Source organism: Fundulus heteroclitus, chromosome 2 (genome assembly GCF_011125445.2).
Source record: "Fundulus heteroclitus isolate FHET01 chromosome 2, MU-UCD_Fhet_4.1, whole genome shotgun sequence".
Lineage (NCBI taxonomy): Eukaryota > Metazoa > Chordata > Actinopteri > Cyprinodontiformes > Fundulidae > Fundulus > Fundulus heteroclitus.
This window is the reverse complement of record NC_046362.1, coordinates 37,621,230-37,647,226: the sequence shown is the minus strand read 5'-3', so window position 1 is coordinate 37,647,226 and position 25,997 is coordinate 37,621,230. Positions and strand designations below refer to the sequence as shown.

At 43.5% G+C, this 25,997-nt stretch overlaps 1 protein-coding gene and 1 long non-coding RNA gene across 2 annotated transcripts in view; one reads left to right on the top strand and one right to left on the bottom strand.

Moving 5' to 3' along the window:
* The window catches only part of tmtc2b (transmembrane O-mannosyltransferase targeting cadherins 2b), a 125,170-nt gene extending 104,991 nt beyond the window's left edge, over positions 1 to 20,179 (bottom strand). The window contains exon 1 of the mRNA XM_036126741.1: positions 19,718 to 20,179. Coding sequence (XP_035982634.1) covers positions 19,718 to 19,992 — 275 coding nt within the window. The 5' untranslated portion in view covers positions 19,993 to 20,179. The remainder of the gene's footprint in view (positions 1 to 19,717) is intronic.
* A 598-nt stretch (positions 20,180 to 20,777) lies between these two features.
* LOC118565149 lies at positions 20,778 to 23,685 on the top strand. Its single transcript, XR_004932213.1, has 3 exons — positions 20,778 to 21,113; positions 21,545 to 21,571; positions 23,579 to 23,685. It is a non-coding gene; the product is annotated as an uncharacterized LOC118565149 (long non-coding RNA).
* The last annotated feature ends 2,312 nt before the right edge of the window (positions 23,686 to 25,997 follow it).

Here is a 25,997-nt window from a genome sequence, read left to right as displayed (position 1 = left end):
TTCTTGCGCTGTTGAGCTCTGACGTGTCAGTCCGCCTGTCCTTTCCCCCTTGGCGTTTCATACGCCTGTTACCTTCCTTAGCGCTGCCGTTGGCCCGTTCCTTCCCCTTTGGCGCTGTCGTGCGCCCGTTCCTTCCCCTTTGGCGCTGTCGTGCGCCCGTTCCTTCCCCTTTGGCGCTGTCGTGCGCCCGTTCCTTGGCGTTTCCGTACGCCCGTTCCTTGGCGTTTCCGTACGCCCGTTCCTTCCCTTTTGGCGCTGTCTAGCGCTCGCTCTTTCCCCCAGCGCTGTCAAGCGCTCGTACCTTTCCCTGATGTGCCGCGCCCTAATTGTGCTCTGGCACATCAGTGTTCTTTAGCTCTTCGGTTCCCCCGTGTTCTCTAGCTCCTTGGTTCCCCCAGTGTTCTCTAGTTCCTTGGTTCCCCCAGTGTTCTCTAGTTCCTTGGTTCCCCCAGTGTTCTCTAGTTCCTTGGTTCCCCCAGTGTTCTCTAGTTCCTTGGTTCCCCCAGTGTTCTCTAGTTCCTTGGTTCCCCCAGTGTTCTCTAGTTCCTTGGTTCCCCCAGTGTTCTCTAGTTCCTTGGTTCCCCCAGTGTTCTCTGGTCCCTTTGGTTCCCCGTGTTCTCTGGTCCCTTTGGTTCCCTGTGTTCGCTGGCCCTTTGTTCCCTCAGTTATGACTCTTGCCCGCCATCCTGCCTTCCCTCCACCCACCCTGGTTCGGTCATTTTGTAGTTTGTTTTGTTTGATTTTAGGCCGTCCGGAGTCCGGCCTTGAGGGGGGGGTAGTGTCATGGTTTAGGTCTTGTCTGGTTTCTTTTCTTGTCATTTTTGTGCAGTTCACTCGGCTCACCCTCCTGCAGCAATTAGTCACACCTTGTTTGGACACTAATTAGCCTTCATTCTCGTCACCTGTCAGACTCCCCTTATAAACTCACCTCGGTTGTTTCCTCGTCGCTGGCTCGTAGTGTTTGTTCCCGACCATCATGCCTGTCTGCTCCAGTTTCCCCGCCTTGGTTCCTGTCTCGTCAGGTTTTGGGTTTTTGTTTGGCTGCGCTGCTAACTTTTGATGTCTTCGTCCTGGTCTCGTTCCTTGTTCTGCAGCAGCCTAGCTCCGTTTTGCCTTGGATTTATGGCTCATGTTTTTGGACTCTGTACCTGCCAGCCAGCTCTTGCATCCTTCACCTCCGACTGGTAAACTCTGGTTTCTCATGTCACCACCATCTACCTGCAATAAACTGTCTTAACGAACTTCTCTGTGTGTGCGTGCTGTGTCCGAGTTCATCCACAACAAAATCATGACAATAAGCTAGCTTTGAAATAAACCTTCAGGATCAGTGAGTTATAAGAAAGATTACTGAACCTTCAATCAACATGACAGGTCTCATATATCCTTTTAAAACATTTTAGATTTTTGTCTTAAACACAGAAGTTTTATTCAATCTTTATTTCTCTGAGCAGCGTTGGGAGCAGCACCCTGTTCCCTGCAGGTCTGCTGCAGCCATTCGGTCTCCTGATCCCTTATAAACTGTCCTGATGCCTTTTAATGATGTAAGACAAGCGATCTGCCTGCAGGCTGCATGGAGCATCGACAGTCAAAGCAACTCCTCTTGTAATTCTTCACGGAGGTTTGACTCTCTCGTTTCCAAATAGCCCTAATTCACTGATGTCGAGTCGTTACCGCAAATTAAAAGCTCATTGAAGAAGCGAAAAAATGCCAGTTTGTTTCCTGCCAACTCATCTGTTCCTGGTGACAAGCAGCATCCATCATTCATCCCCGTGATCTGCAGCCAGACATCTCCAACAGTCACGCCGCAGTCTTCTACGTAGATGTGATTTTAAGTTGTTGGCCTCATGAAGCGGGTAAATAAAATTACCTCCAAAGCGGCCAATCTCAAATTCCAGACACCGATCCAGATCTGGACCAAAGTGCAGGTCAAGCCGAGTCCAGTCCACACCCAATGTCAGCCCCAGCACCGTGGGGAGAGCTGAGCATGGCTACAGCACACATCATTAAAAACTACAATGTTCAAAAGTCATAACTCAATTTATGAAGCAGAACAGCTGTTTCTGGAGGTTTTGTCCACAAGCAATTAATTAAGACTCCAAATAAAAAATGGTATGAACTAAATTATCACTAGGAGGATCATCTCTGGAGGGTCTGGTGGACCCAGCGGCACCGGTGCTGGTGTCCACAGTCTTTCAGCTTTCCACATTACATACACACTGCAAAAAGGGAACTAAAAGTAAGTCAAACTTTCTTGAAATTAATGTATTTTTCCTTGATTTAAGCAGGTAAATAAGACTATTTGCCAATGGAATAAGATTTTTGCACTTAAAATAGGAACATTTCATCTCTATCATCTTATTTCAAGTGCAGGATGTCTAAATATCTTATTTTAGGGGTACAAATACTCATTCCATTGGCAAATAGTCTTATTTACCTGCTTAAATCAAGGAAAAATACATTAATTTCAAGAAAATTTGACTTACTTTTAGTTCCCTTTTTGCAGTGCAGCACCGTGACTCGCTCAGTACCCGCGAGCGAATCCTCCATTTTAACGATGCGGTGAAGTGAGCTGGGCGAAATTTCGCCGCATCGTCAGAACGTACCGTAAAGCTGAGCCAGGCCAGCAATGAATGAAATGGTTATATATTCATCAGCTGTGGGCTTCATGTAGGAACATCCACCAATCAAAGTCCACTTCCATGTTTCCAGGAAGTGGACAGCCTGCTAAGGATGATACCTGCAGCCTGCTTGGTTTCCCAAGCTGCATTTAGTCACTATCTCCCTCCGTCAGGTGGAGTGATTGCTCTTCTGTACTAGCACATGTTTCAAGGTGATACTAAATAACCAGCTGAGACAAAGAGACGCTCAACCCAATGTTTAGCTTACCTGTATTTCTTTTGACAGAAAGTCTGTTGTGATTAGTTCACTTCTGCTCATACGGAACCAATTTTCCTCCAGAAGTGCCCTGATACTCCTGTCCCTCCCCTCAGAGAGTCCGTCGTCCTTTTCCAACACCAAGCAAGGCGTTTCTAAAGCTTAAAACAATAAACTGAGTCCATGACTCTGGGAGAGGTTAACGTGTTCTGGCAGATAAAGCAAAGGTTTTAGCTGTCTGAGTGACAGCCTGTTTAAACTGAGATGTGTAGGGGTTTGGGTCTTCATCCAGGCCTCCAGCCGTCACTCACCCAAATGAAAATAAAGTGAGAGAGAAAATGGACTTCCCCCTGAAGCGGCTCTAATTAAAACAGCCGCTGATGTTTCTGCCATGTGTTGAATGCTAATGCAGGACACCTTTTGAGGAGTAAACTCTGGAGGATCCTGACGTTTAATCAGGTGAAGATTGCAAAGTTTCCTGGTGCCAGAGTTCATTGTCAGGACGACGTAAGAGAGCAAAGCAGCCGGAACAGAGGCGCTGAGAAGAGGAAGACCTCGCCGCCCAGAAACGTCAGGGGCAGGAAGTCCAGCCCGGAAAAGGTCAGCGGTGGAGAAATATCTCCGCCACAGACACTGACGGTTAGCACGCTGCTGAAATAAACCCTGAAATAGATCCTGATCCCTTCAGTCAGTGGCTGGTTGGATTTTATTTCCGATGACACGGAGAGACAAAGAGCTGCAGCACTGCGTAAAACAGCCTAAAGCAGGAGGTCCGAGGAAATGAACCGCTCACTGATTTCATCCCTTCCACATTTGATTGGACCGGACGGAGAAACTGTTTAATTTAGTTAGAGCTGAACAATATTAGGAAAACACGATATGTTGGTGAGTATTGATAATGAGCAGCTAACAGACATCATTTCTTTCTGCTTTGAGTTCAAACACAGACGCCTGATTTAGAGCCGTCTAACCGGCTACTTTAAAACTAATATTCATTAGATCCATTTTATCACAATATTTTGTTGTATTTATTGTGATAGTAATAAAATAGTCAACTGAACTTGTTTCAAGTCTTTTTTAAGGCAAATGTGTGGCTGTGACTGCAGGTTATTGCTGCTCATTTATAAGCAGACATCTTTGTGATTCTTATCACCAAACTGCACGCGTTTTCTGCCATAATCATATATTCGTATTTATCGATGGTCTATTGGAACAAACAGCAGAGACAATGGTAAAAATAACAATTAAGACAATTGAGTCAGTTTTTTTTTAAAAAACTTCATTAAATTGAATTCTCTACTGTCACAATAAGAAACAACGATAAAATAAATGTCCTTCCCTACCGATCGACACCTGCTGCTCTGCCATTGAAACAACTGAGCTGCAGTTCATTAATGACTTCACCTCCTTATAACTCGTTATGCTGAATTAAAAAACAAAGGTCACATTAAAGGCAGAGGGAACCTGACTGCATGGTACTCAAACCAAAGGGTAACATTTATTGCAGGTTTTTTTCTTGCATCCTGCATATACTGATATTGCAGTGACAATAAACTTGTAATATAGTGAGCAAATTCTTTTTAAAACACCATAAGAAGGCTTGATGGCATTTCTTTGGTTTCCAACCCAGGACTCTAAGCATTCCTTATATTTTTTTCCACCTCTAGCTGTTGTGAAAATGCTGGATTCTTTTTTTTAAGTCGGCATGAAAAAGTGTAGTAGACTTTTTCAGCTAGCTGACCAGCAGTGTGCAGTACAGCCAGAAAAAAAAACTAACCAAGCCCAACCCTAAACATTATCAATAACCCTTTTTTACCAAAATGACATCTCACCAAACTTTTTTTAACCCACATAACCGAGCAAAAAGTCCTGTTAGGCCGAGAATGCATCTCTGTAATTCCATTCTAAGTGTCTTTTTTTTTGTTGATCTGAATCCTCACTTAAATAAAGCTGCATGGTTTACATCCTGGAGCAGACTGGCTGTCTGGTAATAAGCTGTGGTGTCCCAGAGGGTGGCAGGCAGGCCGATGTGCTTCGCACGCATTCTGCAAAGGCTGGAAACCACACTCTGCGTTCCCAGGGCTCAGCAGTATCAATTAGAGGCAGCCTGTGAAAAGATGCTGCTTCCTCTGCTGCTGTGGTCTTGGTAAGAGGTCGGCAATGAGCAGCAAGACGGGGAGGAGACAGCTCCTCCGGCTGGCTCTTCTAAAGTTTGGCTTTTAGCTTTCTCAGATTTTAACTAGACCTATCAAAGTCCCATTTTTTCCATTTTTCACTGGAAGCAAATAGTAATAATTAAGAAGAATATAGTACCAAAGTAAATACTACAGCCAAATAAACCCTAGGCTATTCTAAAAAAGAAAAAAACAAAACAACTTTAAACTTCGGGAAAAAGTCAAGTTGTTTTGTTTTTTACTTTTTTGGAATGACCATGACCTGAATGACTGAGAATCTTCACCAGCAAACACTAGGCTAGTATTTTTGACTACTACAGACTTTAATGAGTTGTAAGTGCATCATCTACACCGCCTATGAAGCTCTAGATACCTGCAACAGAATACGTAAAGCTGTGTCCTTTAGGAAATTAACGGGACTGAAATGATAAATGGAATTTGTTTGTCCATCAATGATCGGTTGGTAGGCTGATGGTCCTCTTTTGCATGTGAACAACCAGCTGTGACTGTCACCGTTAAACCTGTTGATCCACCATCCAAAGGTGCTGCTCATAAGGCTGAGTTTACCTTTAACTCCCCAAAATGACTGAGGCTGCGTTCACACTGCAGGTCTTGATGCTCAATTCTGATTTTTTTTTGCTGAAATCAGATTTTTTTTTTTTTTTAAGGTGGCCGTTCATATTACTATTAAATGCGGCCGTCATCAGACTTCTGTCTGAAGGGCTCCAGACCACAAAGCGACCCGCGTGTGTCACACAGGAGACGTCACACAGCAGAAGTAATGCTGAATGCAGTTGTTTCAAAAAGTGTCCAATAAAGTTTTGTTAAAAAAAAAAAACTTGGATACCAGCCGGAGTGTCTCCTTGTTATTATTATAAACCTGTTGAGCAAAGGGAGCCGACAATATTAAGACCGCATCAAGACGAAGTGAGGTAAGAAAAAAGCAGCACAGCTATTAGGAACGAGCTTTTATGGAGCGCTTACTGCTGTGTGTGTAATCTCAGCTCAGCTTTCTCAGCCACGCTTCCAGCTTGAATACATGATCATGAGTCTATCCAGTGTAGGACTCCTTTCCTCGAGGGCCGACGGACAAAGAGGAAGATAAATCCCAGGGGGCTTGGTACATAGCAGCGTTGGTGCCTGTAAAAGTCTCACATTTCAGTGGCTTTAAACTTACAGCCTGATTTTATCCCACATGGATGAAGGTACAACAGATGGATAAAATGTGACATGACCGTCCAGACTGCAGATGCTGGGAAAAATATCTGATACGTATCAGAATTAGTAGCACACATTAGTGGCACAAATCAGATTTTATGGGGGGTGAAAAGATCGGAATTGGGCCGTTCGCAGTGTCATGAAAATGACAGATATGGGTCGCATGTGGGCAAAAACGTCGGAGTTGGGTCGCATTTCCCTGCAGTGGGAACGTAGACTAAGTCGTAACCCAAGAGACAAAAAGCTTCAAAAAAGAAAAATCCGTGCAGAGGACCTAGTCCAGGGGCCTGCAACTTTTACAGTCTAAAGAGCCATTTTGCCTACAGTCCACTTGAATTAAACTTGTTTAGAGCCGCAAATGTTGCCTGGCCTTTTGAAAAAGGACAAGTTACAAGTTTTGATAAAGATCTACTGAAGGAAATATGTTGTCATCATTAAAGAAACGGCCATTTATGTCTATTTTGAGATTTAAAAAAAGAGGATGGACGGGATGTTGATAATTGTGAATAATGAAAAAAAATCATAGATTCCAACATAATTAAACATGATTTATAAGCATTTTTAACTGGGCAACATTTCTCACTGGATGGACCCATCCCTGCCCTCTAATATGAGGTCCGGTTGTCGAAGTCAGAGGTCCTGAAAGGAAACCTTTCCACCTCCTTCTGTATTCCCTTTAGGGACTCCTCCCAGGGGGGATGAGCCTGAGGAATTTATCCCGATCAGAAGCCCAAACATCTCAAGCTGCTCCGACCAGGCTGCCTACGGATGAGGGTCTGGTCACATTCCTAAGAATGATTTCAGTTCCACCAAAAGGAGAAACTATCAAAGATTTAAAAGTTTCTGTTCCAAAACAGGGCTTCGAGTTGATCGTGACTTCAGCTTAGAATAAAAAAAAAACTGAAATAGAACCTTTCTGTCAATTGTAGAAACTTCAAGTATGTGACTAGCGTCCAGTCAGAGTGTTTTAACGGGTCCCAGATGTCACCTCAAACAAACACTGAGCCGGCATATCCATGACACAACATCCTCTGTTAGCTCATCATCTGCGAATCCTTTGTCCCGCTAAAACGGAGCGGAGCTTTGGGAGCGCACGAGCGCAGACGACCGTAATAAGTTTGACCGGCTGGTTCTGGCAGGTTTGGCCCTCGGTGCTGCAGCGATTTTCTGCTCCGTTCAGCCAGTGAACACTGAGGTCTTGCTTTTCTGTCCAAATAAACAACAGGGAATTAATTCTCCTCTATTTGGACCACTGGCCTCCTTCACTGAGTCCGGGGAGAACAGAGGGACCACACAACCCCGTCTCCTCACAATAGACAAAGGCACTGCCTCTGAACGGGCCAACTTGTGTCATAACCTTTTCCAAATGAGCCAGCGCTCCTTGATGGAGAATAATGCCCCAGAGATGGAGAGCAGAGGTCTTTCCCGTCTCCGAGCTGAACTAAAGCATCCCTGCTGGATACCGGGGACAGGGGAGGTTTTGTGTCAAACGGCTCGAGGTTCTCTGCTTACACGCCGTGCTCCCTCTCATCAACAGCGCCGGTAATCCCATTAATATGAAGAGGGCCAAGAGCCTCAGAGTGGCCACTGCTTAAGAGCCATCCGCCTGCATTAGTCCAGGAAATCCAAACCCTTGTCGGGACCCATTAACAACTCAGTCCAACGGAGTCAAATCATTTCAGACCCATGTCAGCGGTGTAACCCGAAGCCACCCGCTGCTAATTGGTGGACCATTTCAAAACACTGAATTAGGAGTACGCAAAGTTCACACAATACACGGATAATGCCTTTTAGTTAGAAGCTTGGCTAATCTCATTGTTGCTGAAACGACCCACTCCATCCGTCATTTTAACTCTGTGTATTCCTTGGCAGCTTTAATGCTTTTCTCACACAACCGAACGCCGGCCTGAACCTTTGCCACAAACAGCTGACCATGCGGAGAAAGTTTTCAGTTTATTATAACAGATTATTCCCATTTAAGGCAATCATCTGTAGGTTTCTGACTGCAGCGTGTGGTCAGCCTGAGCGCTGCTTTAACCGCATGATGTTTTAGGCGAGATAATCTGTCGGCTTTTAATTAAAACAGCAAAGCAATGAAAATACTCCAAGAGGACTGTGCAGTTCGGTGAAGGCAGTTTCTAACGCGTCATTCCATCAGCAGGCAAGGAAGCCAACATGCGTGCTGCATATTATGGCCAGTTTCTCATCCCACCGCAGACCAGCGCAGTGATTACAGAGCATCAGAGCCAGATTACTGCAGCTTTTAAACGGCTTACCCTGGCATGGCCAGCAGCTCACAGAGGCTTTCAACAATCTGTGCTCATAGTGACTCCCACACTGAAAACTTTGGTCTACAGCTACGACTTACTGTACCTTGCAATATCAACATGTGTCATAAAGGACTGCTGGGACACAGGCGGTCTATGCTGATGATACTGTCTTGTATTATGTTGCCAACGTAGTAAAACAGCTTATCATGTGTGTTCAGTTTAATTTGAATGATTTACAGCAGGGGTCACCAACATGGGGCCCTCAGGCACCAAGTAGCCATCAAGGACCACATGTGGTGCCCACGAGCCTGTTCACAATCCACCACTAAAGCTTTATTTTACTCCGCTAGTCTTGTTGTTAAATCACACTTGCATTTACATAGATTTAAAAATCACAATTTCTATAATAAGCATGAAAAAATGTATTTATTTTACATAAAGTTAAGGTGAACTCTGGCTCTTCCATTTCAAAGATCAGTACAGGTTGCCATTCGTATGAGACAACACCAATGAAGTAGAGTCCTGATTTACAGCTAGTTTTAAATGCTCATAAATCTAAATTAATGTTGTTTCCAATTCTAAGATCACGTCCAAATCACAATTATTACTTTTAAAGTTTCTCCTATTAAAGCAGTTTCTCAACATAAATATTTAGATCTTATTGTTGATGATTCTTTGGGTTTTGTTCCCTACATTCAATAGTTGGTAAAAAAAAAAAAACAGTTGAAATTAAAGTTGGGTTTTTAATTTAGAATTCAATCTAGTTTGTCTTTTGAGTCTAGCAGGCGTTTTGTCGCTACCATTTTTCAACCAATGTTGGATTATGGCGATGTAGTTTATAAACCTGCATGTTCACACTGGTTTCCTATTTTATATGCTGTGCATCAAGAAGTATAATGTTTTATTCCTGGTCTAGGAGCTCTTGCTCATCACTGTCTTCTGTATTCCCAAGTTGGATGGATTTCCTTATCCACCCGCAGACGCTGTCACTGGTATAATTGAATTTACAAAGCCCTCTTGGGTTTACTTCTCCCTTATCTGCTCTCCCTGGTTCATAGAAAATATTCAGGTTACGCTCTGCATTCGGATGAGTTCATTTTACTCAATGTACCTAAGGGTCACACTGATCATGGCAAAAAGAAATCCTTCCAGTTTGCAGCTCCCTCAGACTGGAATCAGCTGCAGAAGGACTTGAAGCTGAAGGATTTTGTCTCTGTTCATGTATTTAAGTCCATTTTAAACCTGTTTATAAATTATGTTTCTGCTTGTAAATGTTTAAAATAAATTGAGATCACATTTTATGCTGTTATTTTTATTTTTATTTGTATGTCCATTTTCAGTGTGCTGCTGAAATTCTTGGCCAGGTCTCTCTTGAAAAACAGATTTTATATTTCAATGAGATCTACCTGGATAAATAAAAGGTTGCATACATACATGCTTTACAAGCTTTGGTTTAATATTGTATTTCAAAGACTACGGATGCAACATTTTGCGTGTGAATAATACATTTTGTGTGTTGGATAGACCACAACCCTGTAGGAACAGGCGGGTAGATGGTGGACCGACCTTCAGTGCTCCTGAAGACCAAAATGCTGAAGCGCATAAAGATTATTGGGGAAATTGTTGAAAAGAAGGAAAACAAGAGGAAAATGTGACTTATTAATAATGAATATTGTTGAAGCAATATTTAGCGACAGCATGAACATCATGTTGCTGTAGTAAGAAACAGCTGAGGAGTTAATTTACTGGACTGAGTCTGTTTTCTGTAATGCGACGTGTAAACGCAGAATCAACAGGAAAGCAGAATCCCTCGTCTGATCCACCGCACTTCAGCTCGCCGCGGTTCTTTAAGACCGAAGGAAGTCTAGACGCCATCTGGACCAGGAGCTTATGGGTTTCCAGCAGTGTGGAAGTACCATTTCCTCAGTGTGAACGGACTTTAAGGATCACTGTGGGGAGGCGACAAAAGTTCGGCCATTAGTGATCATTACCAGCACCTGTTTCCACACTGATCATATCTGCGTAGAGAAATACCCAAAAGGCTTTTCCCCCCCCGACTTGAAACTGCAACGGTACTTGTGCATATTTATTCTTTTGATCTGTCTAATTAGTTAATTAGAAATCAAAGGCCAATTTGTTCATTAAACAAGAGCTTTAAGATCTAACCTTATTAATTACCAGGTCTTTAACCGGAGCTCTCTGTTAATGCCGCCTCTGCCCACTTCTGTTCATTTTGTTTGCATTTTGGCATCTTCCATCTAATGTTCAATATTTTGGCAACATAAAATAGGCTCAGTTTAATGTGAATAAACAGTGAGATACAGTTTCATGCATCAAAAGGAGTCGTTTTTTTCTATATTTTCGTCTTGCTCTGCTCGCTCCAGTGTAACATTAGAAGCATCTAATCTTCTGAGATTTTCCACGGGTCTTGCTGGACCACAGACTCGATGCAATCCTGTAATCCAAACCATTAATATTGATATCTGATCGCACAACAGCAGTTAGAACGTCAGTTCAACCTCAGGGGTCCAGATTTATAGGTTGTTTTTTTTTTCTTTGCTTGAACTAAGCTTTGGATAAAAAAATAAATGCCTTTTTTTATTTTGGAACAAAATATTCTAAAAGCAATAGTGTCATTTCCTTAATGGCGAAAGTCCACTTATAATCCTTCAGTCGACCCAATTCTATGGTTCACCGTCTCCTTGTGGATGTAAGCAGAAAAACCATCACAAACCACATTCATGTGTCTTATGGACACATATATTTAGTAACAATTTCAGTAATAATATTTAAAACTAAGTAAAATACATTAACAATAAAAACTGGTTACAAGTTCTGTAAAATGTAACAAAAACACAATTTCTGGTAAGGAATAAATTAGGACAACCCCACATTTATTCCCAGATAAAAGGGCAAAAATCACATACAGGCGCTCAAGGTGAGAACATCATTTTACCGCATTATGAAAATTTTTTTCTCTGTTTACACCTCAGGACGCTTTCTAGATTTATAAAACTATGAAAGTAATTTTAAACCAGCCATTCCACTTTATAAAATAGTCTACAAGCAGAGGATATTCAAAACAAGTCCCAACAGGCCCAGGTCTGACTGTCCAGCAAGTTAAACCTAGGGGGGGGGGGGGGGCTAGGAGGAAACCTTCACCGGGGAAACATGAAGGTCAGATCACATGTTTTCAAGAGAGAATGAAGAGAAAAACTAAAACTTCTGGGATGTTGGTCTTCAGACAGATAAGTCTAAAACTGAATTATTTAGACAAATGAAACAAGGACACGCTTTTTTACCAATCAGTAGAAATGTCAAACACCTGAGACACTCAAAGACCAGGACGGAAATGGTGAAGAACATGAAGTTCCCTGTGGGGTAAGATGAGTGCAGCGTTCCTGCAGAATGCATGTTTACATACTTTTTTACGGACACAGATTTCCTCCAATAAAGCAAAAGTTTAATTCCTGTCACACATTTTCCAAATTTACCGTCACCACAGGTGCAGCACAAAGGCCGGTTTGTCTAAAATCTGCTCAGACGTGTAAATTCATATGAAACCTTTAGAAGTGATGAAGAAATAGTCAAGGGCTGATGGCTGCGAGACAAAGAAGAGGCAGTCATCTCGTCCACCTAAATATGAACTCCCTTCATCCATGCCTGGATGACTTTAGGGAGGTTTTCTGAGTAAATGAAGATCCTCAGAAGCGCACCAGGACTCCTCACTGACAGTATTTTAGGGAACAGACTGACTTGTGTCAGAGCATCTCATAGTTTGAGGCCAGAATAAAACAAACTTTGGTATCTGCGGGAAAATCAGTGCTTGGAGAAAAGAAGTTGGATGAAACTAAAACCAAACTTTTCAGCTTTAACATACTTTAAAGCTATAATATTCTAATAGGATCATTAACTCATTTTGTCTCATCTTCACTGAGTTTTTCATGGAGGTTTTATGACAGTATATAGAAATGTTTGGATTTTCCCATTAAACTTTATTCATCTCTCTAAATGAGATTTCAGGACATTCTCATACTGAACATAGATTAATTTATATGATGCTCAGGAATGCTCCCCTCCTTTTCTGAGCTGATCTACTGGAAAACATATAGAGCCAAGACTGATGTGCACCAGATGTTGATGTTAAAGAGCTTCCTCCCTGTTAGTCTGCGTGTGGGAAAAGGGAGAGGATGTTCATGCCATCCTCCCACTGATAATCATCAGCGACATCTCACCTCTGTACGCACCTTTAGGTTTCAGCTCAATTTAAACCAGCAAAAAGAAAAAAGAAAAAAGAGGATTTTTCACCACGTGAGAATGGCAAAGAAAATCCAGCAGTTTGTGCTCTAATGCTGTATTAGGATTAAAGATTAAGGAGGCATGGCGTGGCAGACGTTACATCCTTCCTCTCGTTTTACGTTGTTAGAGATGAACCAAGAAATCACCTGGTGACCGGAAACTGACGACTTTCAGCTTGACCGGCCCTGACCGGCGACCGGCCAGCAAGAAACCCCAAAACCAGCAGCTAAAACAAATTCCTTAGAAAAGTGCAACATCACAAACATGTATTTACCCTGAGTTCATGTGTAAAAGCCGTTATACACCATCCATCTATTGTCTATACCTGCTCATCTGTGCAATTGAAAGATCAATTAACCCAACTGTCATGCTTTTAGACTGTGTGGGGCAGGGGGGGGGGGGGGGGGCGGGGATTCTGCACAGGGAGAACATGCTAACTCCATGCAGAAAGACCCCAGGCCAGGGTTCAAACCCAGTACTGGAGAACTAGATTTAAGAGAATCCTATATAAACATGTAAAGTAGAAATGTCTCTGCAGGACAAAGAGATAAAAGTTACATTTCTGTCCATAAAACCAAAATTGAGCTGAACGTTCTTCAAAAATTCATAACAGTGGCAAAAAACAGCTGATTAATAATTTGTGGGTTTTTGTGATGCTGGCTGAATCCATGATTTCTGCGTGAGTGCATTCTATTACGGGCTGTCTGGGTCAGGGGGAAAATTGTCTGTTTTCTGGCAAACGCACACAAACACGGCATTTTAGGCAACAGTCCCTTCCCGCTGGTCAAAGGGGGACGAGCCGCAGGCCCCAGCCGGGCCCATCTGGAGGCGCTGGACGATGGGACAGCTAAAGAGGAAGAGGAGAGAGACAGCGGAGTCAGTGCAGTTACTAAAGCACGCAGTGGGTCCCTGCCTGTAGACAGCATGGTGATTACAGGCTGCAGACACTGAGAGCTCGTCTGGGAAAAAAGGCAAAGACACTCCTGCTGCCGGGTCGCCGCCGCTGGGCTCTCAGCACAGCAGCGCCATAACCACCTTCATCTGCAGCAAAGCCTCCATGTCGCTGCAGTGACACACACTGCCAGTGTGGGCAGAGACAAGCTGATCCCGGCCCAGTACAGTCAGTTCTTCATCTGAGACGGACAAAGTGAAACTAGAACTCTGCTTCTTCTACCCTTGATCGTATGTCCTCTCATAGAGCTTTCGCAGGATGAAGTAGTTTTTATCCACGCTCAGACTGTCGACCATAAATCATTCCCTACGCCCGGGGAAGTTGCATCCTTCCTTTTGACCTGCAACCTTCACACATCCTCACACAGCCGGGTCTTAACATTGCCACACCGGGACGGAGTAATGAGGAGGATACGGTTCTGGCAGGGAAGGATGATCCATGGAACCAGTCTGTTCGAGTGGAGGTGAAACATACAGCGACTGGTAAACATGTGATCCATCCATCGTCTGTGCCCGCGGTACACCCCGGACCGGAGGGCAACAAAGAGACACAAACAGCCACACAATCACATCTGAGGGCCATTTGCAGAGACCAGTTAACCCAACACTGGTGGTTTTGGACTGTGGGAGGAAGCCGGAGTTTAGCCTGACCAGCCAGACTGACTTACTGCGGAAACACGGCATCAGCCGCCGGTAGAACCCGACCTCAAAGGCGGGACTAACAGGGTAGAACCAATCAGAGAACTCCAAGCAACGCGCTGTTTTAGTTCGTGGAGCAGCCATCTTGACTGTTATCATTACAGAAAAGCCCTGCTGCATTATGGGTAACGACTGATGCATCGTAAACTCCCGCGCCTAGACTAGAGAGTCTGAGCCTGTCCAGAACCAACAAGCTGCACATGGCCAGACTAGCTGGAGAACCCGGAGAGAACCCATGCATGGTGCACAAGGAGAACATGCAAACTCCATGACAGACCCCCAGGCCGGGATTTGAACCCAGGACCTTCTTGCTGCGAGGCAACAGCGCTACCAACACGCAGTCATTGTGTCACATTACAAGCATGTTGAACATATTTTATTGAGATTTTATGTAACGGACCAACAGGGTAAAGTGTTGTGGAAAGAAAATAATGAACGGTTTTTAAATCTTTTGGTAAAGTGAAATTAATAATCAGCCATCTGAGTCGGTAGATCCACCTTTTGCTGAAGTTACAGCTGCAAGTGTTTAAGGCGCTAAACGTTTCTGCAGTTTCGGACATTTAGAGACTGGAATATCTGTCCTTGTTTTTTTGCCAAGTAACATTAGAGCGTGTTTGTGAACAGTAGATTTTAGGTCTTGCCATAGATTCTCTGTTGGATTCAAGTCTGGGCTTTGACTAGGCCGTTCTAACTTTAATCTAAAACATCCCGTCACAGCTCTGGCTGTATGCTTGGGGTCTTCTGCAGCCTCCAACAGGTTTTCTTCCAGGATTTTGAATTAAGCTCCATCCACCTTCCCATCAGCTCTGATCAGCCTCCCTGTCCCTGCTGAAGTATTCCACAGCATGATGCTGCCACCACCGTGTCACTGTAGCGATGTGCTATTTTCATTTTACACCACATGTAGCAAAAATTCTTAGTTTTTATGTGGGCAGAGCACCTTCTTCCACATGTCTCCTGCTTGACTTGTGGAAAACATTTGAGCTGAACTTCTTGTGACGTTCTTTCAATTGTGGTTTTCTTCTCAACATTATTAAAATAAGGTCCCATTTGTGGAGTGCTTGACTAATAATCATCTCGTCAACGGATTCTCCCACCTGAGCTGTGGATCTCTACAGCTCCTCCAGAGCCACCATGGTCCTCCTGCTTCTCTGATCAATGCTCTCCTGGTCCAGCCTGTCAGTCCAGGTGGACGTCCATGTCCTGGTAGGTCTGCAGGTGGTCCATCCTCTCTCCAGGTCCACATGATGATCAGAACTCTGGGAGGTTCTGTAGAACCTGAACTGCTGTAAACTTGACCAGAACTTCCTCCCTGACCCGTCTGCTGTGTTCCCTGGTCTCCATGGTGCTGGATGTTCTCTGATGTTCTCTAACAAACTTCTGGGGCCTTCAAAGTATGGCTTTTGACAGAAATATGTCGCACAGCATTTACTTATTGTTGGTCTGGAACATAAAACCTCAATAAAATCAATTTTTACCACTGTTGTTGAAACGTGGCTAAATGAAAATCGTCTGCCATTTGCATTTAAAATCTGAAATTTTGTGCATTTCATTCAGGCCGACAGGGACTGCTCTTGTTTTTGTGAAATTCGTCACCCCTGCAAGTTTCAAAATGGATCTAAAAATTGACTAAAACTTTCTTTAAATTAGTGCATTTATCCTTGATTGGAGCAGGTAAATAAGATGATCTGCCAATGGAATAAGATTTATGCACTTAAAATTGGAACAACTCATCTCCATTATCTTATTTCAAGTGCAGTATGTCTAATTATCTTATTTTAGGGTTAAAAATACTCATTCTATTGGCAGATAATCATATTTACCCGCTCAAATGAAGGACAAAGGCACTCATTTCAAGAAACTTTTACTTATTTTTAGTAATGTTTTTGCAGTGCAAGCACTAAAACACGCAGGGCCAATGCTCTCTCCTCTTACAACGACATGAGCTGTCCACTGCCGTTAGTCCCAGCGGTGGACAGCAGCAGAGATATCAACTAAATGACTCATTATTTCCATTTTCCAGTGCAGGTGTCAAAGCTGGGGATCTGCTATTGATGAGTGCTTCCGAAGGAGGAAGGGGATGAGCGTCCCCCGAGGCGATTTGGCACGACAGAGCGGGTCACTGTTCCAGGAAGCCATTTTTATCCAGAGTGGCTGCAACCGACTGCTCTTCAGGTGAAATATCTAATATTATTTGCAAAACGTTTCGGTAGTTGAAATCTGACCCCTGATTGGCCTCTTCGCTAATTGTAAGAAATGCGAAATCTGATTAAACTCAACTTTCTGCGGGCCTGAGATGTGTCTGTGAACCAATCAAACAGCCAGGAACAAAGAGGAGACGTCATCCATCGCCACCGAGGGGCCAACGTTGCTGTGACCAAACAGCCATCATCATTTCCTGCTAAATTATCAGCCTAGTCGATTCAATTCTGCTTAACGACACGAGATGTAAAACAGCAATGGACCTCCCTTCTTTCTGGACAAGGTGCTAAACTATCTATGACTGATGTCTTTGCCCGTTAACTATGCACACCTCTGGTCTGCATGCGGGGTATTTGTGCAAGCCCAAGCTTGATTTATACCTGTCATACATTTAGCATCTTGTTTCCCGTCTCTTACAGGCGTCATGTGAGCTTCATCTCCACCCCCCGGACTCCACATTAGCAAGTTAGATCGGTCCGTGCATCCCAGACCGTTTGGCTCATGAAAGATAAATAAATATATAAGGAGAGAAATCTCTGCTCCACCCCGGCCGCTCTCCCTCCCTCACTCCCAGAGCGGAGCCCGTGGAGACATACGGCTGCTAATTGCGAGGCTGAATGCGTGGCGTTAAAACAGATAATGCTGGATGACAGATAGCCTGAGATGAAAAGAAAATGTCAGCAGCTGGAGCTGGAAAAGAGTGGCGTCCATATGCTTTACAAGGAACCTCCAGTTACTTGAAACAAAACAGATATCATACGACTTTAGGTTAAGATCTTCTCACCAAAAACAAGAATATGGGTTTGTGAAAGTGGGAGAGGCAGCTTGAGAGCAGCGTTTCCCGTCTTCTTCCAGCGCCGCCGCACCCCGACGGCTTTATGGACGCACACCACCAACTTTCCTACTGCTCAGAAATAGGCCTGACCTTCTCACGGCATGATAAACCTTAGGAAAACACTACAGCATCTGTTTCTACAACACAATTTAAAACAAAAAAATATTTAGAACATCATCTAAGAGCCTTTATTTTAAAAAGGAACAACAAAAGTGATTCCTATTGCTGCAAGGATTATACCACATATTGATTCTATTGTTAACTATAACATGAATATGTTATTTAGATCATAATGGTAATCGTCATTAATATGATCGGAAACCACGGCTTAGATGCATTATTCGGTCGGCTGAATAATTTCAAATGCCGTGCAATTATACTCTGTTCAGCAATAATTAGAAGCAGGGCGGACATTTACTGCCTTTTTTATCCAAACCTGATCTAGAGCTCAGTGGCTCAGATGCTGAAGCTCAGGAGAAAATGCTGAGGGCGTCATGATCGTGGACACCAGTGAGCAAAATCTGGGTTTTATTGTCGTTACAGTATTCAAAAATACTATTATGGTGTCAGGTTTTCCTAACATGGTGCTGTCCTGTTTATGATAACATAGAAGTGATTAAAAATATACACCAAACAGCTGCTAAATTCAGAAGAAGTCCTTGTGTCTTTCTGCTGCTCTGGAGTAAAACAAGCTGATAATAGCAGGGCCAATATAGAGAGCGCCTGTCTTTCACTACTGGAAATATTTCCATACAGCCAAATTCATCTTGTAAGCAAAGGACACACATGGCAGCTTCTATTTATCCAGCTGAGTGGCAACTAAAGGCTGCAGTCTGAAGAAAAGTTCAGTCGCTGCACAGCTTTCTCTCTGACTTCAACATTTTAGTGGATTTAAAACTGTAACTTTTTGACGCTTTAGACCCAGAAAATCGACCAATAATTAGTACAAAATGAACTCAGGCACATGAACTGAGCAGTATAAGAAAAAGGAAACCACCAGTCTTTCAGCAAAACGCTCTTTGGGAATATCCTGAGCAGGAAGTGTTTAAGCACACAGCAGCAGTGGGTGGAGACGCACGGCTTTTTGATTTGCCGGGTGTTAATGCACTGTTTCTTCCCAGAGCTGTATCCTTCCGGGGGTTTAAACGCTCAACAGCACCTGTTGGGTACACAGCGCCCAGGCAAAAGCAAAGATTTAGGTGAATATATTTTAACATAGTCCTTTTTAAAATGGGTTCATTGCTGTGTGCGTATCAGGTGATGACAGGAAGCTGAACCAGAATAAGGGAATGTCTCTGACCTACATCAAGACATGGCTGGTGAAGAAAGCACCCGAGGCACTGACAAGCATTCAGCCATCAAATATCAAAAGGCCAGCTATGAGTAATGCATTACCCCGCATGAGAGCCAGCCGGGCCCCGTGCATGGTTTCCAGCTGAGAAGGTGCCAACTCTCCCTATTTTTAGGATAAATTAATAATAATACGTGCTGCTCAAAGTTTCAGACGGCTGCACATTAAAAAAAAAGTCTGAAACTGATGCTGGAGCAAGAGGCACTTTCCAGCTTTTCACCAAGCCCACATTCTGGAGGCTGGAAAGACTCCGCTGAGGTATCCAGGTGTGCAAAAGATTCCCCCAATAAACCCAGAGAGACAAATATTTATCCTAAAACTGCAGCAACGCTTCGGGTCTCCTAGAAAATATTCAGAATATATTCTAAATATAATCCCAGGAAATCCATTCTGCTGGATGAAGGCTGGTTATTTACAAGGTGACAGATAAGTTTAAAGAACAGTATCGGTCCTAGGAGGAAGATCCACTGCACAGCTGCTTCAGAAGAATGTATTTTAGGATGCACTTAGAGTCTGGGTGTTATTCTAAGAAGCCCAAGTCCGGAGCGCGTCTCCCAGCGTCTGAATGTTGAGTTATTTAGAAAGCACTGGGACCTTTTCATCACCACTCAGCGGCTCTTCTGAGCCACATTCCTCAGTGATACCTGATGCTTGCCCTGTGGTAATCTGCTGGCCGGATTAATCTGAAATGGCTCAGCTGCTGACGCGACGCGGTGCGCCGCTGCGCGCCTGGAGTTGGAGCAACAGAACGGGCTCCTCTCCGCCGCTGCAGCTCCGGGGCTGCAGCGCCGGTTCGGTTCGGTTCGGTTCGGTTCCTCATTCATTCATTCACTCATGGAAGTACCTGTCATCGTAGCAGAAATCCGCTCCCAGAGTGTTGACGTACAGGACCAGAGCCACGGCGCCGCACAGCAGTTCTGCGAACATCTCTGCCTCACGCAGACTTCGGGGAATTATATTGATAATAAAAATTAAAATAAAGGAAATGGAAAGAAAAAGAAGGATTCGGATTGGGGCTGCAGATCCCGGTCGCTCTTGACCCTCAGTCCCCGTCTTTGTCAGGATGTCTCTGCGAAAACAAGTCCATTCTCCCCCCCCCTCATCCTCGCTGGAGTGCATAAAGTGGATAATCCATAGGTGGCTCTCCGTCTAACCCATGGTGGGTCTGAGGCTGGCAGCTCTGCACCCTGCTGGGAGTTGGGCAGAAAATAAAACAGCGTTCAGTGGATCTGTGACAACATGCTGCACGCCTCCCGACGCACACACTCACACACACACACACACGGAGGAAGAGGAGGAGGAGGAGGAGGAGGGTCTGATGATCCGAGCATCGGCCGCTGCTGCCGGAGAAACGCTGAGCTCCAGACCCAGGTCAGGCTGTCTGCCGCCAAGGCGCAGAATCCAGGCAGACCTTCACAATAAAAGACCTGCTACTTCTAAAACAATTACCTGAAACCTTGTAGTTCAGCTTTCCATTCCCTTCCTTTATTAATGTTCTATTCTCTGTCTGAGCTTCTCTGTCTGTTTTCCATTCCCGTTACTGAAGCCTAAACAAAGCCAGAATTAGGATTAAAAAAGGAAATAAATACTGGAGAAAAATAATGTTACATCCTCATCAGAACATATGCAATGTGAGGAATCAGCCTGGATGCATCATTTGCCTCATATGAATATATTCATATAATATATTTATTATCAGATGGTTATTCAGATAGTTTTATATTTCCTCATCCGTGGCCGCTTCTCTCACGTCTCAGAACCGTCCTTTCTTCTTCTTGCTCTTATTATGGCGGTCACCTGATCCACATCCGTTCCTGCGCGTGCGATTTCTTCCACCTTGATGCGTTAGTGACCTCACGCGGACAGGAGATCCCCAGCGCATGCGCACCGCCTGTCATCAAGCAATGGCGGGGGTTTAATCCGGATCGTCAACCCTGATGCGGAGAGCATCTCTGGAAGCCGTCACCAGCAGACTGCAGTCAGAGTTTAAATCCGGATTCTGTCTCCTGTCCTAATTTAAACACACTGCAGCAAACTGTGGACAAAACCACAGTTTGCTCTAAGGTTTAAATATGCAGAGTGGATTCAGGTTTATTGGGACTCCAGGTGTGCATAAACACAAATATTTCACATTGCTTTAAAAGTTATAGCCTAGTTCAACACTCAGGGAGCCAATCACCAAAGTCCCCTGGCAAAGTGGGGGTGACGTCACACATGGGGGTGTCCCCTGAAATCCACAGGTAAGAGACATGACGTGCGCCACCAGGGGCGGTTCTAGACAGGGAGCAACAGGGGCCATTGCCCCTATAAAACTGGTCCTGGCCCCTTTACTAAAGACATGATAGTAAATAAATGTCTTACGATGACATATGCTGACAAAGATACCGTTACTGATTGGTCACTTGGATCAATTGTATTTTTTATTTTTTTTTACCTTTACAGTTTTACTCTGATAATAATTTAAAAATAAAGCTGTTTCTTTCATGTTTAGCTCCAGCCATATTGAGACAGGATCAGGGGTCTGCGTCCTGCAGTTCAAGAGCCAGGATTGGCTCTTTGGCTCTCTTAATAAATTAAACGATGAAATATTGACATGTTTAGTTTTTTCCCCAATCCTTTGTTCTGTACCCCTGTGAAAAAAACACCGGCCCCACCACTAAATGTGGAGTAGAACCGCCACTGTGTGCCACTGCTTCAGGTAGGTTTCATAGAAAGTTGTCAAAATGTGCATGAATAATGTGCTGCATATGAAGCGTCTGTGATATTAGGGCTTTTAAACAAACGTGTTTTATTTCCATCTAGTGGTTTCAGGTTTATGACAGGGTCTAAAGGGTGTTAAAGGTATTTATTGCTAATATAGACAAATAGATGTGATTTAAAATTGGGAATTACATGTCAACGGAAACGCAGGGTGTCTCCCACATCTACAGTTTAGCCAGACATGGTGAGACTGGCTCCAGATCTTTACCCAGTAAGGTTTGAGATAATGTCACACCTAATCTGCCTGATCCAAGCAAGTGTAGCTCTCTGCCAACAGTCAAATGGTGCTTTTCCCTCCAAATTATTGTTTTAATGCATTTTCTCACAGCTAAACTTAGTGACATTGTGGACAGAGACAGACAGAGGGCGATGAACCACGCTGTGGGCTAATCGCAACAGTAGTCTACCAAGTCAGGCTTAAATCACCTCAGACATTTCTGGTGTCTGCTTGATGTGACCCCCAACAGTTAAACTGGAGCCGTTTTATCCATTTGATGCATTAGAAAATAAACATCTATAACAATAACATGAAAACTGATTAGTTGTGTGCTATTTTTCACAAGAAGGCCAGAATAGGCTATAAAGTACCACGTTTGGAAGAAGTTTTCGTAATTAAGGGAACAAATATGTTTATTTGGGGAACGTTTTACATAAATCTGCATAGTTGCAGAATAACTCTTCCTTTTGCATTCCTGTATTTAAACAGTCATGTTCCTTGCAAATTTATTGCAAATAATAATAATAATAATAATACGCCTATAAAACTTGTAGTTTTGTGATCCAAAGTTGGGGTTTGTGAAAGTTTACTGATCTTCTGATTTAGCAAAACCAGGTTTTCTGAGGTAAATCAGGTGTATAGCTGTTCTGACCACTAGAGGGCCTGCAGTGCTTTATGATGGCAGCCAATGAGGAGACTGGAGCTTGTTTGGCAGGGATTTCAGTCTCTAATATACAATTCAGTAACTGTATTTTTAAGTTTATGCAAAAAGTGATTTATGCTTTTGCAAAAAAATATTTAATTCTAAGAATTTAATCCCTTTGAAATGAATATAAATCAAAATAACCTAACTGGGTACTCTATGAGGACGCTGCATGATGAGCCCATAACTTTAAAATCAAAGAGCACACCAAGGACTTTTTTATGGACTTTTTTATTTATGTGTTTTCGTCTCCATTGATCCATGCACAAAGAGTGAAGCATAATTTAAATTCCGGCTATGTGGAAGACTAAAACAGTGACCTGCATTTAAACCATTTTTATGTGGTTTTCCTTACATGGTTTCTTCCTTTGTTTGGTCTAAGAAGCTCCCACATTGGCCTCCTGTAATCAAGGAAAACATGCAGGCAGTATTGTGAAAGTGCAAATCCGAAATATTCATCTTGACAGAGCTTACTCAGCGATAAACTGTCACCAGTAAATTGCTTTTCCACTCAGCGCTAATGGTGCAGTTGGAGAGAACGTGATGCTGTCGGACAGATTAAGTGCAGCAGCAGAGGAGAGTGTCTATCAAACGAGGAGCGGCAGCATTTCCATTCATACTCTCCTTTGTTCCTTTTCTAATGACAGAGCTGTTCGCGTTGGCAGGCCTATTAATTCTTGGTTTTGATAGAATTATTTTCTTGAGTAAATCATTGTGTTGCTCAGATTGATATTTGGAGATCGCCTGCTTTGATGATATCAGCAACATTACTGAACAAATCTCTGTCCAGACGACTTTAACCGCAGTCCCACACGTCCACGATATGACAGCCGAATCTCCGTGTGCAGCAGAGCAGAGAAAAAAAACACATTTTCAATTTAAAAAGCAATTAACCTGTGATCAGAAAAGGAACCGTCCCAATATAGCACACCTGTATTATCTTTATGGTGATATCGCCCAACAGCGTTTTGATTTCTTTGTGTTCTTTCACCTGCTCTTCCTTTTTCTTTTGATATAATCATCAGAACCTGAAGAGTCCAACGCAGCCTTTGTCTGACTGCGATCCTGATCCCCATGCAGCAGCAGCAGGAGCAGCATCCCTGCTGATATTCTCACTCCAAAGCAGCAAAGGCAGGTCTTAATCTCAGCTACAAAGAGTGCACTGCCTTAGAAATTACGTAAAAAAAATAAAAACCCACTAGCTCTGAGGTGTGTTGGGCTTTCTTCAGCCGGTGAATTTTAAGCAGGCTGCATTACGTCAGACATCTCAGCAAAAGATGATGCAAAGATGGAAGGGTCATTCTGTTGTTGCATCGCTACGATCAAAGAGACGTGTTGCAGCCGCAGAGATTGCTGATAAATGCAAGCCGAGGGTCGTAATGGATGGTGACAGGACAGAATTCAGGGGATGCTACAGTAAGTAACAGAAACTGATTATATTTGCTAATTTCAGTGTTTCTGTGATGTATTCTAACTATTAACTATTCGTGTAGCAGTGCTGCAAGTTGTTTAAAAGTCTACTTTGATCATAATCCTCATCTGAGGAACATGCAGAGACTTCTAACCTTTTATATCAAAGCACCAAATTCTCCACAAGCTGCAGAGGCCAAACACAGCACCAGGCTGCAATGAAAAAAAAAAAAAAAACGATAGATCACAAACTACCGTTGAGCTGAGGCGCAGCAAAGCCAAGAGCTCCCATCTGTTTATGCTATACAGACACGGGCATTGTCTGAAGAATGCTGTGGTTTCTCTGCCCGGGTGCCATGTTTTCCTCTTAACTCAACCCAAGGAAACAAGATGACTGAAAGTGATGGAGAGATCGCTGCTGTGGTTGTGGAGTCTGGCTGACGGTGCCATATGTGTCCTGCCAGCCGCGCGCCGCCTGCGTCCTTTTCAGCGCGGCCACAGGGGCACCCGAGCTCATCTGCATAATAAAATTACCCACAGCAAGGTCTTTCCATGGATGAATCAACTTCTCCACTTCTGAGCCAATCACTGAATGCTCTGTTATTTCTGACCTTTGCCCCGACCCGACAGACGGGTTCTGCTGCAGCACAGAGCTCTGTGAATCCATCCTGAATCCTTCTTTAAGATGAAAAAACTGAGCTAAGGAAAATTGGCTCAATGTTTTAAGACAAATCTCAGTTTTTGACGAAAACAATGTTTATTGTCTGAGGCCTTTTATAATCGCAGTTATAAATGAAGTTGTAAATTATTCACATCCCTACAAGCTTACAGGTTGACACGTTACAACTAATGAACGGCATGTACTTAATTGGTATTTTATCTAATAGAACAACATAAAGCAGTGCATAACAGTGAAGAAAAATAACTTTTTTTTCAAATATAAATCTGAGGTGTGCATATAGATCTGTGTTTAACGCCCTTAACCCCGACGCCCCTAAATAATGTCCAGTGTAACCAGTTACCTTCAGCTGTCATCTAATCATCAGACTCCACTGGTGTGTAGTTTATTTGCTGTATGAATGCAGCTATTCTGTTTCTGGCCTCAGAGATCATTTAGAGAACATCAAAGAACATCCAGCATCCTGAAGACCAGGGAACCCAGCAGACGGGTCAGGGAGGAAGTTCTGGTCCAATTTACAGCATAGTCAGGTTCTACAGAACCTCCCAGAGTTCTGATCATCATGTGGACCTGGAGAGAGGATGGACCACCTGCAGACCTACCAGGACATGGACGTCCACCTGGACTGACAGGCTGGACCAAGAGAGCATTGATGGTGCTCTTGTTAGAGCACCATCTACACTGATGTATGGTGGTGGCAGCATCATGATGTGGGAAGGGGAAGCAGGTCAGAGCTGATGGGAAGATGGATGGAGGTGAATCAGGACTGTCCTGGAAAAAAAAAACCTGTAGAAGCTGCAGAAGACCTGAGACTGTGGTGGAGGTTCACCTTCCAGCAGGAGAACCATCCTGAACATGAAGCCATGGGATGGGTTGGACTAAAGCAGATTTATGTGTTGGATTGGCCTAGTCAAAGTCCAGACTTAAACTGATGCAATCTGACAGAGCTTCCGCTATTCAGCAACAGAAAACAGGCAAACATTTCAGACTCTAGATGTGCACAACTGGTAGAAACAAACTGCAAATTACTCGTGACCGTGATTGAAATGAAAGCTAGTTACACAAAGTATTGACTCAGGAAGGCTGAATAGTTTAAAAAATGTAGTCATGTGTTACTTTGTGTATTTCTATTAAATAAAATGTTGGTAAATCACAATGAAGATATTGGTTTCACTTTGAAGACATGTGGAAACCTTCCTGGGTTATGAATACTTTGTACAGCGTCCAACTCCATGTTCACTTGCAGAATAATACCTGACCTATGTGAACGTTTTACCAAAGCGTTTTGATTTCCACTGGATTAGCCGCTGAACCAGAAGTATTTAATTGGACAAAGATGAAATAATTCACATAAA